The sequence below is a fragment of the Narcine bancroftii genome, chromosome 14 (genome assembly GCF_036971445.1).
Source record: "Narcine bancroftii isolate sNarBan1 chromosome 14, sNarBan1.hap1, whole genome shotgun sequence".
NCBI classification, from domain to species: domain Eukaryota; kingdom Metazoa; phylum Chordata; class Chondrichthyes; order Torpediniformes; family Narcinidae; genus Narcine; species Narcine bancroftii.
Window position 1 is genome coordinate 24,557,472 of NC_091482.1, and position 20,446 is coordinate 24,577,917.

Here is a 20,446-nt window from a genome sequence, read left to right on the forward strand (position 1 = left end):
CTTAGGTTCTTTCAGGGAAAACAGGAAAAGGTGAACAAAGGAAACAGAAGAAATACCCAGAGCTCTGCAGAATTTTTGTGTGAGATCTGCAATTTATTTTAGCACCTGGAGATCTGGCTTTATTGGCTGTGCACAGAATTGCACTGGAGGAGTTGCTCGATATACCTGGCTCAGAGATTGGTCTTGAAAAATTCAAATTCACTCTCACCTCTGGGAATTAAAATAGATTTCAATGTATTTTTAGTTTAGTTCATATGGAAAATTTAGTTAAAATAAATCTTTTTTGACCCTCATTCCCTCAGGGTTCAAGACAGCCACCATCATCCTGGTACCCAAGAGGGTGAAACTAACAGGCCTCAATGACTTCTGCCCTGTGGCATTGACCTCCACTATTATGAAATGCTTTCAGCATCTGGTGATGGAAAGCATCAAAGTCCACCTTCCAGATATGCTAGACCAGTGGTTCTCAACCTTTTTCTTTCCACTCACATACCACTTTAGGTATTCACTATATCAATAGGTGCTCTGTGATTAGTAAGGGATTGCTTAAGGTGGTGTGTGGGTGGAAAGAAGAAGTTTGAAAAATCGTACCTAATTGACTCGTTATGTGCTCAGTTTCATAACTCCAAAGGAAATGGGCCAATGACAATTTTTCTCAAACAAAATATTTCAGTAACAATTGGGTCTAGACCAGTGGTTCCCAATCTTCACTTCCCACCCACATCCCACCTTAAGCAATCCCTTACTAATCACAGAGCACTGATGCCATAGGGGTTACTTAAAGTGGTATGTGAGTGAAAAGGAAAAGGTTGAGAACCACTGTGCTAGACCCATTTAAAGTCGCCTAAAAAAGAAACCGTTCCACAGATGATGCTATAGTCTTGTCCCTTCACTCTGTCCTGACCCACTTGGAGAATGATGCCTTATATGCCAGGCTGCTGTTTACCGACTTTAGCTTGTGTTTAACATGATCATTCCCCAGAGGCTGGTGGAGAAGCTGTCCTCACTGGAACTCAACATCCCTCTCTATAACTGGATTCAGGACTTCCTACCAGAAAGAAACTGGATTGGTAGCAGAATGTTGAGAACCTTCATGCTGAACAATGGAGCACCTAGTGGCTGTGTACTCAGCTCACTCCTTTTCGTCCTACTGATCCACAACTACATCGCTAGATCCAGCTCCAAGAATGCCATCAAGTTTGCAGATGACACAACAGTAGATTGCCTCATCAGCAACAAAAATGAATTGCACTACAGAGGTGGAAAATCTTGGGACGTGGTGTGAGAGTAACGACCTAGGTCTCACGGTGGACAAGATGAAGGAAATCACTCTCAACTGTACATCAACAACTCTAGTGGAGAGCACCAAGTTCCTTGGAGTTCACTTAATCAGCGACTTATTATGGACACACAATGTCTCACTTGTCAGGAAGGTGCAACATAGATTGCACTTTCTGAGAGGACTGAAGCAGGCAAGGTTACCAGCCACCATTATGGCAACCTTCTACAGGAACTCTATCGAGAGAAACCAGGAGTATCAAAGCTGGCAGCACCATGCTGAGAAACAGCTTCTTCTTATGGTAAGTCAGAATACAGAATGACCAAAGGAATTGATCAGATCTATGATTCTCATATTTCCAAAACAATATTTATTTATTTATGTATATATATGAATACTGCATACTGTATGAATTGTTTATCTGTATGTATGTTATGCCCGGTTCAAAGTCTGCATGTTTGCACTGAGGATCAGAGAACACTGTTTCATCAGGTTGTACTTGTACAATCAGAGGACAATAAACTTGACTTGATAAGCCGTAATAATTTACAATTTGAATTTCAATCTTCTCTTCTGCTTGAGGGTGCTCTCAACCCACCCTATCATTGTTTCCACTTCCATCTGTTCTGCAATGTAAGAGGATGACGATGTGAATCTGCTGGAAATCCATTTGGCATTGGGTAGCAGATCAGCCATTTTAGTGAAGTGTCCCAATATCATTCATGGGTTCTGGGAGAGGCACTCTTTCCTCTCAGGTACACAGCTATGGGATTGCTAACCCTTCAAATGTTTAACAGGGAAGCTGAAGCGTCAAAGGTCCAGCAGTCACTCCATGTTATCCAGCAGTGTAGTGTGGGTTCAAAGAGCAACAAATCTGGACACAGGCTGAATGCAGGAAGGATTTTTATTAAAACACATGCAAGGGGATTTCATCAGGGATAGCACACACTAATACTCTCAATCACAAAACACAGTATAATCAATCACATCGGACTTAACATTACCAATACTAGCAACTATGCACAGACTTACCTGTATAACAACCAAGGATTACAATACACTCTAATGTGTAATGTGGACACGGCTCCAATGCTATCTCACATCCCTGATCTCTGTGTAGTGCACACCTTACCAACGACTCCTCCAGCATTGTCCACAGTTTGCGGCCTGGAGTGAAGGAGGGTTCGCCTCAGGACTGAACAGCAAAAAAGGAAGAGCTATTGCACTTGGTGGAATTCATAGTGCAGTAAGTTGGAGGGTCAGGCCCAGGTCACCATTAGGTGCTTAAAGAGGCTAACAGTCAGGTGTGCACTTCTGGGTGGGCACAGACCAACCTTGATTGGCAGGTGATGCGATTTTCGACAAGGTTCCAGAAGGAGAGGCCACATGACCCTCCCCAATCTAGATGCCCACCAGATGCCACACTGAGAGGCTACGTGACCCTCCACGTGCCCACCATGTGTCAAACGGAGAGGCCACGTGACCCTCCATGTGCCCACCAGGTGCCACATGGAGAGGCCACGTGACCCCCACATGCCCACCAGGTGCCAGAGGGAGAGGTCACATGACCCTCCAGGTGGCAGATGGAGGTCACATGACCCCACGCGCACCGGCTGCCAGCGGAGAGGTCACGTGACCCCCACATGTCCATCGGCTCTCAGGAGGATAAGTCACGTGACCCTCCAGAATCCACCCTACAAGCAGTCATCCTGCACAGTCCAGCCGTCACCCAACCTTCATCGGGCCTCGACGCTATCTTCCAGTCCCAATAGCGTGCAGCAGGTGGCGGTGTTGCCCCATGACCGACTCAATGGTTGGCAGTCCGGCGATTCCCTCATTCAACCACCAGGCGGCGGTGCAGCACCGCTCCCAGCCTCCGTTGCTCGGGTAACGGTCGCATGTCGGAGCCGCCCGCTCCAGGTGAGTGTCTGTGGCTTCGCCAAGTCGCCGGAGGTTGTTAATTCATGGCTGTTGCCACGGGAGCTATTGGTTGGGAGAGATACCGAGCATCTATCTGTTAACGGAATTAAGGCCCGGAGCCGGCCTCGGGCTGAGCTTAACGGTAGCCAGTGAATTTGGACGGGATCTGCGGTTGCACGGCGGCCTTCATTCGGGAGCACGAGGGCCCGGGGCCAAAGGTCGCAAGCCTGGCCTTGCATTTCCCCGACTGAAAGCCTGCTGAAGCAGGAAGTCGCCCTCGCCCAATCCCCTATCCTTCGGGCGCCGCGGCTCTGAAGTTGTCATGGCAGCAGGCCGCCAGCAGACGGCGCGCGGCCCCTCTGGCCAATCAGGGGCGGAGCTTCACGAGAGGGCGGGCCCAAGCTCCGTGACGCCCCCTGGTGTTGAGGCCGTGCAGCCTCCTGGAGGTGCACAGGCAGGGCTGCAAATGTTGGGGGGGGGGGGGGGGGTCCAGGACAAAGCTCCATGACGCCCCCTGGTGTTGAGGCTGCGCTGCCTCCTGGAAGTGCACAGGCAGGGCTGCAGATGTTGGAGGGGGGGTCCAGGACAAAGCTCCATGACGCCCCCTGGTGTTGAGGCTGCGCTGCCTCCTGGAAGTGCACAGGCAGGGCTGCAGATGTTGGAGGGGGGGTCCAGGACAAAGCTCCATGACGCCCCCTGGTGTTGAGGCTGCGCTGCCTCCTGGAAGTGCACAGGCAGGGCTGCAGATGTTGGAGGGGGGGTCCAGGACAAAGCTCCATGACGCCCCCTGGTGTTGAGGCCGTGCTGCTTCCTGGAGGTGCACAGGCAGGGCTGCAGATGTTGGAGGTGGGGGGGTGGGGTGGGGTCCAGGACAAAGCTCCATTACGCCCCCTGGTGTTGAGGCCGCGCTGCTTCCTGGAGGTGCACAGGCAGGGCTGCAGATGTTGGAGGGGGGGGGTGGGGTCCAGGACAAAGCTCCATGACGCCCCCTGGTGTTGAGGCCGCGCTGCCTCCTGGAGGTACACAGGCAAGTCTGCAGATGCTGGGGTCCAGTGCAGTATACAAATGTGCTGGAGAAACTCAGCAGGTCATGCAGCCTCCATAGGAGGCAAAGAGTCTGGGCCCTCTGTCCACCTTCGCCTGCCTGTTTTTGCTTCTACTTAACAAAGGGCCCAGGCCTGAAAACTGTTGGTTACTCTTTACTTCCTATGGATGATTCATGAGAACATAAGAAAATAGTAGCAGGAGTAGGCCACCAGGACCATCAACCCTGCTCTGCCATTCCATGCCCCTGCACCTAATAGCCTGAATATGCCTGGGATTGTCTAATCTCAGAAGCTAAGCAAGCACAAGACTGGCCAGTCCTTGGAGTGGAGTCCGCCTAAGAACACCATGTGCCGTGGGTTTCTGTGAGGGGTGCTGGACAAAGTGGTGACTCTGCCTTACGATAGACAGAAGTTTAAGAATCTCATGTATGTTATATTCTAAATGTAATATTACATGACAATAATCTTTACTTTTTATCTAATGATAGGCTCATCTCCACCTACCTGCCTTTTCCCTGTATCCCTTAATTCAGCCCTGTCTTTAATACATTTACTGAAGTCGCCTTCACTACTTCAACAGGCAGTGAATTACACATTCACCACCCTCTCGGAATAGCAGTTCCTCCTCATCCCCGTCCTTAATCTACTACCCTGAATCTTGAGGCTATGTCCCCTAGTTCTGAACCACCAATGAAAATAACTTCTCTACCTCTATCTTATCTATGCCTTTCATAATTTTATGTTTCTATCAGATCCCCTCTCATTCTTTAAAATTCCAGTGAGTATCGTCGACCTAATCTCTCCTCATAGGCTAACCCCCTCATCTCTGGAATTAACCTGGTGAACCTCCTCTGCACCACCTCCAAAGCCAGTGGATCTTTCCTGCTGAGTTTCTCCTGCACGTTTAGGTATTGCCTCCTGGAGGAACCTGCAGATCTGATGGGAGATTTGGAGCCTTTGCTTCCACCTCAATGTTATCCATTAGATGCTGGATGTCTAACTTGCTCTGTTCTCACATCACAGCCTTGATGACCCTGTGTGCCCACTGAGGAAAGTCACTTTCATCGTTGAGCACACTTGCTGCGTCCCAACCTTGTATGAAGTCAATGCTAAATCCACAGAAGGAAAATAAACAAACAGATTTGTAATATGTTTGATCTTTCATTCAAGGAAACTAGAATCAAGATTTTGGGGGACAACACACCACTTAGGAGAAGACAGGGAAAAATCATCAGGGCATCACTTCTGAATTCCGGTGACGTGCTGGCCGACACAGTCGATGCTGGGTGTAAACTAACTTACAAGCAGAACTCAGATGATCAAAAATATTGGAGAGTGGAGGAGTCCCCACAGAAGGAACATCCAATACAAAATTACTGGGGTGGTATCTGCCCTCGGATAATAGGAAGTAGAATAAGTTGGCTGCTGAAGGGAGACAGGAAACATGGCATTAGTGTGAATGAAACCTGGAGATTGTGAGGAAAGCCAGATTGCATCGCTTTGGAAACTCTTCTCAGACTGAAATGTACAGAATAGAGGAAGCAAACAATTGAGAGATATAGGCGGAGAAACCTTTATCACTCTAATTATTTTTGGGAGATAGTCTAGAAAATTTAGTGATGGGTACCAGGTGTGAGGGAAACTCTACTGACTGCTCCCTGCACCCATAAGAGCCACACACCATTGATCACACAGTCGCTGGTGAGATCCCAGATGAACTACTGTCAAACAGGCATTTCCCTGTGAACTTCGACAAACCTGGAGGCAATCACCGGTGACTCTCCAGAAAAACTGCACAAAATAGCAACTCACCTGAAGGAATTACTCCTGGAGAACACCTGAGAGAGGTAATGCAGCATGGACATCTTCCATTAGCAAGGGATACGTTTCTGAATGAACGTGTAATCATAAAAAACCTTGTGTTTCCTGGCAACCTTTTCCAAGAGACACACACAACAGCAAACGAACTCATAGCAACTGCCAAGAAACTGCAATAACAAGACCTTGCTCTTGCTACACTTTTGTTCAGCTTTGTGCTACTCAAGAAATTTTATCATTTTTAAAAATTTTTCAAGATCAATATAAATATAAACTGTTACCAGGTATCTTCTGTAAGCAGGAACCCACATGGTGGTTTCAGGATCTGTCACACATCTATTTATCAATTGCTTCCTGTATCCATGTCCTCGGGAAGATGTCAGCTTCAGCCTCCCTCCCAATTGCTTGCTGGTACAAGCAGCAAGGTAAGATGTTCCTGTTTCTTCTGCCGTTGATGTGGTACATCTGTTGTCACTGAACATTTCTGAGGTTTTGGAATATTGTTTGAAGTTGCAGGTACAGTAAGAAGAATGGCATGAGCTCTCAGCCTGACTAGGTGGGGGGGAGGAGTTAAATATCTTTCTACTTGTATCTATCTTTCGCATCGATGTCCCCATCCCTCGTATCCTTCCGACCCAAGATTTCCGTGCTTGTCAAGTTTTGGCATTTTTTCAGTGCTTTATCATTGATAACCTTATCAAGGCTTTTCCTGCATCTTCCTGCTTGTTAATGTTCTCGTAAAAATGTCTCAAATCAAAATGTTGCTCATCAGGGCTGAATCCCCTTATGTGGCTTAGACGATAAGATCTAAAACCATTAGACCATAGGAGTAGAAATAGGCTATTCAGCCCATCGAGTCTACTCTGCCATTCAATCATGAGCTGATCTTTTCTCCTACATAGTCCACTGCCTAGCCTTCTCCCCATGAACCTTTGATGTCCTGGCTCATCAAGAACTTATCAATCTCTGCTTTAAATAGACCAATAATGTCTCCACTTGTGGCAATAAATTCCACAGATTTATCAACCTCAGATACCTGAAAGATCATTACCAATGGCTTCACAATCTCTACCACTACTTCTTTCAGAACCAGAAGGTGCGATCCATCTGGTCCAGGAGACTTATCCACCCTTAGACCATTCAGCTTTCTGAGCACCTTCTCCCTTGAAATAGTAATTTCAGTCACTTCCATTCCTTGAAACCCTACAACATCCAGCATACTGCTAATGTCTTCCACAATGAAGACTGATGCAAAATACTCGTTTTGTACCTCTGTCATCTCCTTGTCTCCCATTATTATTTTTCCAGCTTCATTTTCTTGAGAGAGCTTAATGAGGGACATCACATGAACCATTTCTTTCTAAGAAGTAGGTCAAATCAGTCAATTGAAGTCCAGTGGCAGGAGAACCCCACAGCCCACAGGGAATCAATATCCCAACCACAAGCGAAACTGAAACATTTGCAGATACAGCAACAACTAGGTGTCCTGAATCCAACCAACCAAAACTAGCAACAGAAAGGAAGATCAACGAGTGCAAACTAGAAATATTGTGGCCCAAGTCCTGCAAGAGGCAAGAATGGAAATCCATCGACACAGATCTTGTTCACTTACTAAAGGGGATTAAGGGATCGATGGAAAAGAAACTGGAAATGATGGGAGTTATGGAGTGGATAAATTTGAAGTGAGGGAAAAGAGAAAGAGGAAACTGAAGGAACTAAGTCAGCTCAAATCACAAAGGCAACAGGAAATAGAAACATTTGTAAGAGAAAGATGGCAACTGAAGAAACAAAAGAGGAAGGCATCAGAAAAGGAAAAGGGAGGAATCAATCAGTTACAGGAAGCTAATGTGTTCTAAACATACAGAGAATCCCCATATTTCTTTCTGCCTTCTGCACTGATGTAGCAATGAATTTATTGTTCACCAGGTACGTGGAGTCATTGAGCCACGACACTGAAGAAAATCTTTCCTTCCACATTCAAAAGACTGATCTATCGGAATTGACTGATAGCTGAGGAGTTCTTTTCTGCAAAGAGCAAGTGCCTAAGAAAGCAGTATAGAAAGAAAGATCGGGCAAGAACTAACTTCTACAAAGATCCTTACAAGTTCATCAAAGCAATTTTCATTGCAGAAAAGAGTGGGACACTCAGACTGCCAAGGAGGGAACTTGAGGAATAATTGAGGAAAACTCATGCAGATAGCCTGAGGAATGATCCATTTGACAACCGCCCTGATATGCCACCAATTCACCAAACAGAACATCAGCTGGACAAGAGGCCTCTTGTACATGAGGAGCACGATGAAGTGGGTGAGAACAGCATCAGTCCCAGGGTCCAATGGAATTTCATACAGGGTCAAAAGAACACCCCTGGTGTCCTGAAGTTCCTTTGGAACCAGATGAGAGTGGCATAGAAGAAAGGAATCATGCCTAAGGCATGGCAGAGAGCAGGAGGGATATTGATTCCTGAAGAAAATAACTCTTCAGCCATCAGTCAATTCTGACAGATCAGTCTTTTGAATGTGGAAGGAAAGATTTTCTTCAGTGTCGTGGCTCAATGACTCAACATACCTGGTGAACAATAAATTTGTTGCAATATTAGTGCAGAAGGCAGAAAGAAATACGGGGATTCTCTGTATGCTTAGAACACACTAGCATCATCAGATGTCAGATACAAACAGTCAGGAGGGAAAACGAAGACTTGCACATAGTATTTTTAGATCTAGCCAATGCCTTTGGATCAGTTCTCATGAGATGCTCTGGACAGCCTTTAACCTCTTTAAGGTTCCAGAGGCCATCACGCATCTCATCCAAGCTTATTTTCAGGATCTCCAGTTCTCCATTACAACACAGGAATACACCTCTGTTTGGCAGCACCTGGAAACAGGCAAAATGGCAGGTGGTACCATCTCTCCCCTTGCTTTCACAATGGCAATGGAGCTCATCATCCGTGCATCACATTAGGTGATAGGAGGGGAATGCCTGAAGGGTGAGGTAGGTCTTCCTCCAATAAGAACATTCAATGATCACATGATCACATTAACATCAACAAAAGCCTGTACAAAGCATCTCCATAACAAGCTTCATAACAATATCAAAGCAAATCTCTCAGTATTTCTGTCATCAAGGGCAGGCTTACAGACAAAGGTTTTGCATCAATGAAGAACCAATACCATTCAACCTGGAGAAACCAATCAAAAACCTCAGACGTTGGTATAATGCAAACCTAAAGGACACTGAACAGGTTGACCAACTGAGGTTATACTCAGTGGCCTTAAGCAACTTAACAACACTGCTCTCCCAGGGAAGCTAAAGGTGTGGTGTCTCCAGTTCAGCCTGCTACCACAACTCATGTGGGCATTAACAATATATGAAGCATATCTATCAAGTGTTGAGAAAATAGACTGATTAGCTTATAAACAAGGGAGTGGCTTAGGCTTAGTAGAGTGGGGCTTTATGAAGATGAAAACCTGTCATTGCCATTATCTATCTTCATGGAGGATTACAAATGTACCAAAGTGAGGCAGGAATTGACTCTCAGAGAATCGAGGTGCTGCCCTAGCCTTATCCTCCAACTGCAGCAGTACAGAATGCAAAATCAGCACTCCGACATTGGGACATAGGTGGAAGGGGGCTTTGGCTTAGAAACAAGAAAAAAACCCACCTGGCAGAAAGCAAGTCCATCTGAATGTTGGGAACTGGCAGTGGAGTAAGTATGCCGACAAGAAGAAGGAACCAGGTGTGCCAAAGCCATATCCTAACTAAAAGAAGGGGAATGGAGAAGATGGGAAGGCATTGAAAGAAGGAGAGTAACCTGGAAGGACCTGTGGAATAAAGAGTCAAATAGAACAAGGTTTATCATCAGAGCGACTTATGATGTCCTGCTCTCTTCCACAAATCTGAATTTGTGGTTTGGAGAGGACCCAGCATATCCACTCTGCACAGTTTCTGCTACCTTCAAGCACGTTTTGGTTGGGTGCAATGGCAGTCTTGCCCAAGGCCGATATACCTGGTGACACAATCAAGTGCTGAGATGTCTAGCAGTTGAACCCGAACTTCAAATGCCCTGCCATCAAACACCCAGAACCTAGACACCCTCCCTTGCCTAATACCTTTCATTTGGAAGGGAATAGGTATCAGGGCACTCTCCTCACTCCAAAATATAGGTCAACTTAACACAACCAGAAACTGGAAATTGCTTGTAGACCTCAGCCAGTGCCTCAGCATCATCAGATGTCAGATACAAACAGTCAGGAGGGAAAACGAAGACTTGCACATAGTATTTTTAGATCTAGCCAATGCCTTTGGATCAGTTCTCATGAGATGCTCTGGACAGCCTTTAACCTCTTTAAGGTTCCAGAGGCCATCACGCATCTCATCCAAGCTTATTTTCAGGATCTCCAGTTCTCCATTACAACACAGGAATACACCTCTGTTTGGCAGCACCTGGAAACAGGCAAAATGGCAGGTGGTACCATCTCTCCCCTTGCTTTCACAATGGCAATGGAGCTCATCATCCGTGCATCACATTAGGTGATAGGAGGGGAATGCCTGAAGGGTGAGGTAGGTCTTCCTCCAATAAGAACATTCAATGATCACATGATCACATTAACATCAACAAAAGCCTGTACAAAGCATCTCCATAACAAGTTCTGGTCCAGCTCTCAGCAGATTGCCTTCATTATTGAGCTGATGATTCTTGGGAGGGTACTATGGATGAGGTGCAAGAATGGAAGACACTATGCTATACTAATCTTGCCATAGAAGCAGAAGAGTGAGGCTGGAAAGTTAGGGTGCACCCTGTTGAAGTCGGTTGTAAAGGATTTATTACCAAATCCATGACCAAGCTTCTGAGGGAAGTAGGAATCTCAGGGCAGGCCCTTAGAAAGGCAATTAAATCCCTTTCTGACTTGGCTGAAACGAGCAATCACTGGCTCTGGCTGAAAAGGAGGGATCCTTTCTGGGCTCCAAATGACCACTAGGAGAAATGGATATTGGACACACACCCAGGTCTGATCAGCTTGTGGTGGGCCTGCCTTGGCAGAGGATGTGTTTAAAAGGCCAAAACACCCAATGATACCAGGGAATACAACTGAAGACGTGTCTGATACCAATTAATATTCCGTAGTGATCATCCTCCATTAATGTAATTGAGGCAAGTGACTGTACTCACTCTCTGAGAGAGAAGATCATTCTAACCAATACTGAAATGCCAGGGATTGTAACACCAAGTCCTATATATCAATCTACTGGTACTAGATCACCACTCAGCTCTCTTTTACTCTTTATATACTTGATATCATTTATGTATCCTCTTTGATATTATTTGCTAGCCTACTTTCATACTTTATCTTTTCCCTTCTTATGAATTTTAGTTACCTTTAGCAAGTTTTTAAAAATTTCCCTAACCTTTATCTTCACATTGCTTCCTTGTATGCCCTGTCTTTTGCTTTTACACTGTTTTGACTTTCCTTGTCACAGTTGTGACAATTTTCCATTTGAAGATTTCCTCATTTTTTATGGTATGTATTTAATCTACTCCTCATTTCCTGCAGAAACTCCATCCATTGCTGCTCTGCCATCCTCCCTGTTTGTTCCCTCTTTCAATCTACTTTGGCCAGTTCCTTTGCCACTGTAATTCTTTTTACTCCACTGAAATACAGACACATCTGACTTTAGTTTCTCCTTGTTAAATCTCAAATTGAACTTAATCATATTGTAATCACTGCACCCTAATACCAGCTCCTTTACCCTAAGCTCTCTAATCACCTCAGGTGGATTAAACAACACCCAATTCAGTACAGCTGATCCCCCAGTGGATTCATTAACAAGCTGCTCTAAAAAGCCATCTCATAGGCTCTCTTGAGATCCAGACCCAACTGGTTTTCAATGCTATCTGCATGTTAAAATTTCCCCATGACTACCATAACATTGCCCTTCTGACATGTCTTTTCTATTTGCTGTTTTTTAATTTGTGTTTCCCATCATGACCACTGTTTGGAGTTCTATATAATTGCCAAATGTCCTTTTACTCTTGCCGTTTCTTATAATTTAAAAATTTTTTACAGTGTGAACCATATCAACCAAAATACATACAAACATTTCCCTCATTTCCCTCTTAAATATACACAGTGGCATTTTCTCCCCTTTTTTCCCCCCTACCTTCCCACCCCCTCCAAAACCAATAAACATTCAACATATACAATACAATAAAACCATTAAACAATGTCATCACACATTGAAAAATAAACAAGAAAAATGTGTCATCTACTGTTACACACTGGTTCAAGTAATTTTGTTCTCTTATCATTTTAGGGGGTGGAGGTCCAAGGCAAGCCATCTCTGTTATGTTCCATGTACGGTTCCCAAATTTGTTCAAATAATGTGACTTTATTTTTTAAATTATATGTTATTTTTTCCAATGGAATACATTTATTCATTTCCATGTACCATTGCTGTACTCTCAGGCTCTCTTCTGATTTCCAAGTTGACATTATACATTTTTTTGCTACAGCTAAGGCTATCATAATAAATCTTTTTTGCACTTCATCCAGTTTGAGGCCTAATTCTTCTTATATTACTTGGAAGAAAGATCAATGGATTTTTTAGTATGTTGGTTTTTGTGATTTTATTTAATACCTGATTTAGATCTTTCCAAAACTTTTCCACTTTCTCACATGCCCAAATTGCATGCACTGTTGTTCCCGTTTCCTTCTTACAGCGAAAACATCTATTTGATAATGTTGTATCCCATTTTTTTTAACTTTTGGGGTGTGATATATAACCTGTGTAACCAATTATGCTGTATCATGCGTAATCTTGTGTTTATTATATTCTTCATAGTTCGAGAACATAACATTTCCCATGTTTCATTTTTTATCTTTATGTTTAAATCCTTTTCCCACTCTTGTTTGGGTTTATAGCTTATTTCATAATTTTCCTTCTCTTGCAGCTTGATGTACATGTTCGTTATAAATCTTTTAATTATTGTTGTGTCTGTAATCACATATTCAAAGCTGCTTCCTTCTGGTAATCTCAGTCTGTTTCCCAATTTATCCTCTAAGTAGGTTTTCAGTTGATGGTATGCAAACATTGTACCATTTGTACTTCATTTGTTCAAATGTTAATAAATTATTTCCCAAAAAACAATTTTTTATTCTTTTAATTCCTTTTCTCTCCCATTCTCTAAAGGAAAGGTTATCTATTAACCATATATAACCATATAACCACTTACAGCACAGAACACGCCAATTTGGCCCTACTAGTCCATGCCGTAACAAATCCCCACCCTCCTAGTCCCACTGACCAGCACCCGGTCCATACCCCTCCAGTCCTCTCCTCTCCATGTAACTATCCAGTCTATCCTTAAATGTAACCAATGATCCCGCCTCGACCTCGTCTTCTGGAAGCTCATTCCACATCCCTACCACCCTTTGCGTAAAGAAATTTCCCCTCATGTTCCTCTTATAATTGTAAAAGGGATTAGCTGATTTTGCGTCAATAACAATTTTGGTAGTTGGTAATTTGTTTTTTTCCTTTCTAAGTGAATCTTCTTCCATATATTGAGTAAATGATGCAATACTGGTGAGCTTTTATATCGTGCCAGCTTTTCATCCCACTTATAAAGTATATGTTCCGGTACCTTCTCCCCTATTTTATCTAGCTCTATCTTAGTCCAATCTGGTTTTTCCCTTGTCTGATAAAAATCTGATAAATACCTTAATTGTGCTGCTCTATAATAATTTTTAAAGTTTGGTAACTACAAATCACTTTGGTTGTACCTCTCTGTTAATTTATCTAACGTTATCCTCGGTTTCCCCCCTTTCCATAAAAATTTCCTTATTATTTTCTTTAGTTCATTAAAGAATTTCTCTGTTAAGGGAATTGGTAATGATTGAAATAAGTATTGTATCCTTGGGAAGACATTCATTTTAATGCAATTTACCCTCCCTATCAACATTAGCAGTAATTATTTCCAATGTTCTAAGTCTTCCTGCAATTTCTATATTAGTGGCTGATAATTTAATTTGTACAAGTGGCTTAAATTATTATCTAACCTAATACCTCGGTATCGGATTGCTTGTGTTTGCCATTTAAACGGTGATTCTTTTTAAAATTCTGTATAATCCGCATTACACATTGGCATCACTTCACTTTTATTTGCGTTGATCTTGTACCCTGATATTTCTCCATATTCCTTCAATTTCTTATGTAGTTCTTTTATTGATATTTCTGGTTCTGTTAAGTATACTATGATGACATCTGCAAATAAACTGATTTTATACTCCTCCTCCTTTATTTTTATCCCTTTTATTTTATTTTCTGTTCTTATCAGTTCTGCCAATGGTTCTATTGCTAAAGCAAACGGTTGACCTACTTAATTTAAATTGGTTCGATACATATCCATTTACTGTTACCTTTGCCAATGGTCCATTATATTATGCTTTAATCCAATTAATATATTTTTCTGGTAGATTGAACCTCTGTAATACTTTGAATAAATAATTCCATTCTACCCTGTCAAAGGCTTTTTCCTCATCTAAAGCAACAGCCACTGTTTTAAGTTGCCAGGCTAATATTTTATGTGTTTTTTTTCTCCCAGTTCATAATACTTTTGCTATATTTTCATTATGTTCTTCTCCACCTTGTATGTTTGTAATGTTTTGTATATTTTTTGTCCTCCAATTCTCTTCTTTTTGTTATATCATCCCTCGTTGCTAGTTCTTTTTCTGTACTTACTATCTCCCTTTCCAACTGTTCTATTTCCCAATTGTAGTCCTTTTTCATCTTAGTTACATAACTTATTATCTGCCCTCTAATGAAAGCTTTCATTGCATCCCATGATATAAATTTGTCTTTCACAGATTCCGTATTTATTTCAAAGTACGTTTTAATTTGACATTCAATAAACTCTCTAAATTTCTGCCTTTTAAGTAGCATGGAGTTTAACCTCCATCTATATGTTCTTGGTGGGATGTCCTCCAGTTCTATTTCTAATAACAGGGGTGAGTGATCAGATAACAATCTAGCTTTATATTCAGTTTTCCTAACTCTCCCTTGAATATGGGCTGACAACAAAAACATATGTTTTTATGTTTTATGTTTTATGCCTACTCAAATAATATGAGTATTCCTTCTCCCTTGGGTGCTGCCTCCTCCATATATCCATAAATTTCATTTGCTGCATTGATTTAACCATAAATTTGGTCACTTTATTCTTTTTGCTAGTCTTTTACCCAGTTTTATCCAACATTGGATTCAAATTAAGTTTAAAATCCCCTCCTATCAATATATTCCCTTGCATATCTACAATCTTAAAAAAAAAATCGCATAAACTTTTGATCCTCTTCATTAGGTGTATATATATTGACCAAATTCAAAAATTCTGAATATATCTAACATTTTATCATTACATACCTCCCTGCTGGATCTATTATTTCCTCCTCTATTTTGATTGGTACATTTTTATTAATTAATACAACTACACCTCTAGCTTATGAATTATATGATGCTGCCGCACAAATGCTATGTCTATTTTTTTCTTTTTTCAGTACATTTACTAGCCTCTTCCGTTTAATTTGGTTATGTATTCCATTAATATTTACAGTCATATAATTCAACATTGCCATCTCATACCCTGTTTACACCTCATTTCCGCTTCCTCACCACCACCATCCCTTTTCCCCCTTTTCATCTCTCAGTTTTCCCTTTTTAAACTCAATGTATGACAACACATTTAAAACATAAAATACTTCAACAACTCCCATATCCATTTGGATTGCAAAACCGCTCGCACGCATCAACTTACTTCGCAGTGATGGTTATTCTCTCCCACCCAAACCCCCCAGAAAAGACTTTTTTTTACACATATAACAAAGCTCACCCTCTTTTTTTCCCCCTTACTTCCTTTCTTCCCTTCTCTTTCCCTTCTTTAATTCTTAACTCTTGCCGATTCTTAACCCACAATGATCCTATATGTTCTGATCCTATGTCACTTTCTAATTATTTAATGTTATTCCTTACCAAGAGAACAATGCCACCTCCTCTGCTTACCTTCCCATCCTTTTGATACATAGTGCATCTGTAGACATTCAGCTCCCAGCTTTAGTCATGACCATGATGGCCACAACATTATACTTGCCAAACTGTAGCTATTCTATAAGGTCATCCACTTTATTTCTTATGCTGCGTTCATTTAAATATAAAACCTTTAGCCATGTATTTGTTACTTTTTTGACTCTGTGTCCCTGTTGCATTGCAACTCATCCCCATGGCTGCAATTATGTCCTATCTGCCTGTCCTTTCACACAAACTCCCTACCAGCTGTTCCTACTTGTGCGCCAGCCGTGTATTTTCTGCCTCTTCACTTTGGTTTACACCCCACTGCGAATCTTGTTTAAACCTTCCCTCAACAGCATTACCAAACCACCCTGCAGGATAGTAGTTCTCCTTGAGTTCAGGTGCAACCTGTCTCACTTGTACAGGTCACTCCTTCCCCAGAAAAGGTTCTAATGATCCAAGAACTTGAAACCCTGTCCCCTGCACCATCTCCTCAGCCACGCATTTGTCTGCACTATCTTCCCTAGCTTGTGGCACTGGGAGTAATCCAGAGATAGGGAAGTGTATCTGTCTCTTCAGCCTCTTTCCTAACTCACCCTTGTTTTGCAGGACATCTCCCCCATGCTTGCCCATGTTATTGGTACCAAAATGCACCACAACTTCTGGCTGCTCAGCCTCCTTTTTAAGAATACTCTGCAACTACTCAGCGCCATCCTGGATTTGAGCACTTGGAAGGCAATACATTATTCTGGCATCTCTTCTGGCCGCAGAATCTCGTATTGGTTCCCCTAACTATTGAGTCTCCTATAACTTTTTAAAAAACTTTATTTGGTATTTTTTCAATAAGAGTAAACAGACTTTTACAGAATAAGTAGTCTAATAATAAAACAGTAAAACAAACCCACCCCCTCCCCTCTCCTACAACAGATCCCTAAAGGGAAGCATTACAAATAAACCAAATCATTCAGTAATTTACAAAATTACTCAATTCATATTCTTCATGTACGGTGTCCACATCTTAACAAAAAAAATCTTAATTATTATGTAAATTATATGTTATTTTCTCCATGTAAATAGACGACTTCAACTCATTATGCCATCAAGTTACATTTAACTCCGTTTTATCTTTCCAGGACATAGCAATACATTTACGAGCAACTGTCAATGTTAGACGAATAAACGCCGTCTGGAGTCTCCTATGATTTTTATTGAATCTAACTTCACCCTCCCGTTCTGAGGCTGAGAGCCATCCACAGTGCTATTGGTCTTACTGCTGCCTTGCCCAGATAGGAGTACATGTAGGCCATTGAGTCTCTCTGATAAAGCCAGGAACATTACTGTTGTAAAGACATTTAATATAAATGGGAGTTGCAGTCAGTGACTGATTGACAGTCATAGAGAACAGAAAGCCTGGTCTATTCCCAACTCTCTATACTTGGGGACTGGGGCACTCATCCCCAACTCATCTAAGAGGAGTGTGTCTCTCCTATCCCCAACTTGTTATCTATGGGGAATATATCTCTCTCATCCCCAACTCATTACCTACGGAGAGTGGGGAACTTCCATTCCAAAGTCATTGTCCAGGGTAGCCATTCTCAATGGGAGCCCTATTCCATCCCACTGGGAGTCACAGCGCATTTAAGTAAAAGCCTTGTTTTCTTTTCACCTCACACATGAATATTTTTTATGCTTCTTAATTAATTGGTAGGAGAGAAGCAAGGAAGAAGCCAGGGAACGGGGGCCATGAACTTTGAGTAGAATCCAAGGTAGGTGGGGGATGGGGGCATAGCTGAAAAAGTTTTGAGAATGGCTGGTCTAGGGCCCAAACACATTGATTATGAATAGGGGGAGTGGGCCTTCCCCTCCCTACACATTGTCTAGAGGATTGGGCCTCTCCCTCCCTAACTCATTGTCTAAGGAGTGGGCCTAACACACACTTTCGTGTATTTATATCTTTTGATTTCCTTAATAACCAGAACCCCCCCCCCCCCACTGTCTGTTTTGAGTAACAGCTGTGTTGTTTAAAGAATTAGAGATTGACCACTGTGATAAAATCTCTTCTCTTCACTGTTTGTGTGGTTGACCCTTTACTTTGAGATGGTAACATCTGATTTAGAGAGCAGAGGTGAATAAAATTGCAGATTCGTCTTATCAGACCCTGTCTTACTACAAGAGTATATCTTTATTCATGTATTTAAATCTTCTTCTACTCAAGGCCTGTGAGATGGTGAGTGACCAGTGTGTTTTAAAGTGATTGACTGCTAGTTTAAGTTTCATGGTGATGAACTGCTAGTGTGAGGCTCATGGTAATTGTCCCACTGGTGTGAGATTCACAGAGACTGACCACTGGTTTGAGTCTGTATTGTGTGCTTCAGTGTGATTTGATTTTACTGCTGATTTCTTGGTCCTCTATGTTTGTGTTCTGCTGTTCATCCCCTGGTTGGTTCTGTTTGTCCCCCAGTCAGGTCTGTTCATCTCCTGTGTTGCTTATTTCTTCTTTTGTCAGTTTAGACCAGGATGTACCAATAGATGAAAATTATTATTATGTAATACTTCCATCCAAATTATGTTGAAATTATTGTGACTCAGAGATGAATTAATCCCCAAATTTTACCACTACTGTTTTGCATTGCTTCTTGAAGCTTATGTTTCTTACTGCACCCTCTCTAAATGTAGGTGAGATTTCACCATACTTTGATGAAGGGCTCAGGCCCGAAATGTCTGTTATATATATTTTTACTGTTGTTACATAAAGGACACTGTTTGATCAGTTGAGTTTCTCCAGCATTTTGTGTTTTTAATTCATCCGTGGTGTCTACAGATTTTCATGATTTACTTGAGATCTTAGGAGCTGGTAGAATGCCTATAATTTCAGCTGCTATGCTGCTTTAAATAAGGAGATAATTAAATTGTCTTTTAGAAATTAAATGACATTGATTCTTTTGGCAGAGCATTTAACTGTTTTAATGTATTCTATTAAACATTGGGTGCTTACGTCTGTATCTGCCACATAATTTGTTGACCAACTTATTTTATTTTGTGATAAGGTTTGTATGAATGGTTCTATTTCATGTGGAGGATTGGAGTTTAGATCAGCTGCAGACTGGTGAGCGGGAATTATGTTGATTGGCTGTGAAAAATGTTACGGGCCCAGATGACCCCAAAGCCCAGCAGCAATAGAAATTCACCAATACAAATGGTTACTTAAACAAAATTAGTTTTTAAATGTTCTTTAAACATATAAACAGGATCAAACTTTAACTTAACCTAACTTAACCCCCTTCTAATTCTAAGCACACGTGTATGTAAAGAGTATAAGTTCAGAAAAGTTATTTCATTCACAGTCCAATCTCACTTCTCACTCCTCCAAATTTATTGGTATCAGGCAATTCTTATACTGTGCACAGAATTTAACATTTATGAATTTTCGCCAGGCTCTGGTGAAAACAGTTAAATGGTTACCGCTCAGGAAGTTTCTTGTCAGCTTTCAGAGAGAGATTCGTTGGTTGTTGGACACACATAAACTGATTTATTTTCATCAGTTACTTCAGTGTCTTGCCGAAGAAACTTGCCCCATCAGGGTTTTCCAAATGATAACCTTTTCTTCTGCTGTCACCACAGAGTTCCTTTTTGTTTCAGGCTCTAGCCAGCCATTTCCTCTTGTATGGACCACAAGGGTTTTAAACAAGCTGCCAATTTGCCATGCTACAGAAACCAGTTCCCTCTCTCTCTCTCCTTGCAAAACCATATGACCTTCTCTGAACAGCAAACTGCATTCAGATAAATTGCGGTACTGGACCAAATCTTCTGAGTCTGTTCATCTGTTGCTTTCAAAACAAATAATCCATCACTCCACAGCATGTCCAATTAACATCTACTTGTGAAGTCTCTATAGGCATTCTTCAAAGCTTTTGCAAATGCACTCGGAGCCTGGACTGTCTGGCTTGAGCAGAGCTCTGGAATTTTAAATGAAATCTGTTTTGTGAAGTGTTTGTGTTTGTTTGTGACCTACACTACCCCTACAATCTGTCTCCTTCAAAAACATATCTAAATACAATATTATGATATTCTTCTTTGGCTTGGCTTCGCGGACGAAGATTCATGGAGGGGTATGTCCACGTCTGCTGCAGGCTCGTTGGTGACTGACAAGTCCGATGCGGGACAGGCAGGCACGGTTGCAGCGGTTGCAAGGGAAAATTGGTTGGTTGGGGTTGGGTGTTGGGTTTTCCCTCCTTTGTCTTTTGTCAGTGAGGTGGGCTCTGCGGTCTTCTTCAAAGGAGGTTGCTGCCTGCTGAACTGTGAGGTGCCAAGATGCACGGTTGGAGGC

At 42.2% G+C, this 20,446-nt stretch overlaps 1 protein-coding gene and 1 long non-coding RNA gene across 3 annotated transcripts in view; one reads left to right on the forward strand and one right to left on the reverse strand.

Annotated features, from left to right (window-relative positions):
* The window catches only part of LOC138749255 (syntaxin-1A-like), a 323,823-nt gene extending 307,609 nt beyond the window's left edge, over positions 1 to 16,214 (reverse strand). Inside the window, exon 1 of one of the 2 annotated variants that reach the window (XM_069910420.1) lies at positions 16,114 to 16,214. In XM_069910420.1, coding sequence (XP_069766521.1) covers positions 16,114 to 16,134 — 21 coding nt within the window. In that variant the 5' untranslated portion in view covers positions 16,135 to 16,214. Of the gene's footprint in view, positions 1 to 6,344; positions 6,634 to 16,113 lie in introns of those variants that run through there. The other variant, XM_069910418.1, reaches the window with a different exon arrangement.
* Positions 2,979 to 18,997, forward strand: LOC138749258 (uncharacterized). The gene is made up of 3 exons (XR_011348511.1): positions 2,979 to 3,199; positions 5,416 to 6,488; positions 17,253 to 18,997. It is a non-coding gene; the product is annotated as an uncharacterized lncRNA (long non-coding RNA).
* Positions 18,998 to 20,446: the final 1,449 nt, after the last annotated feature.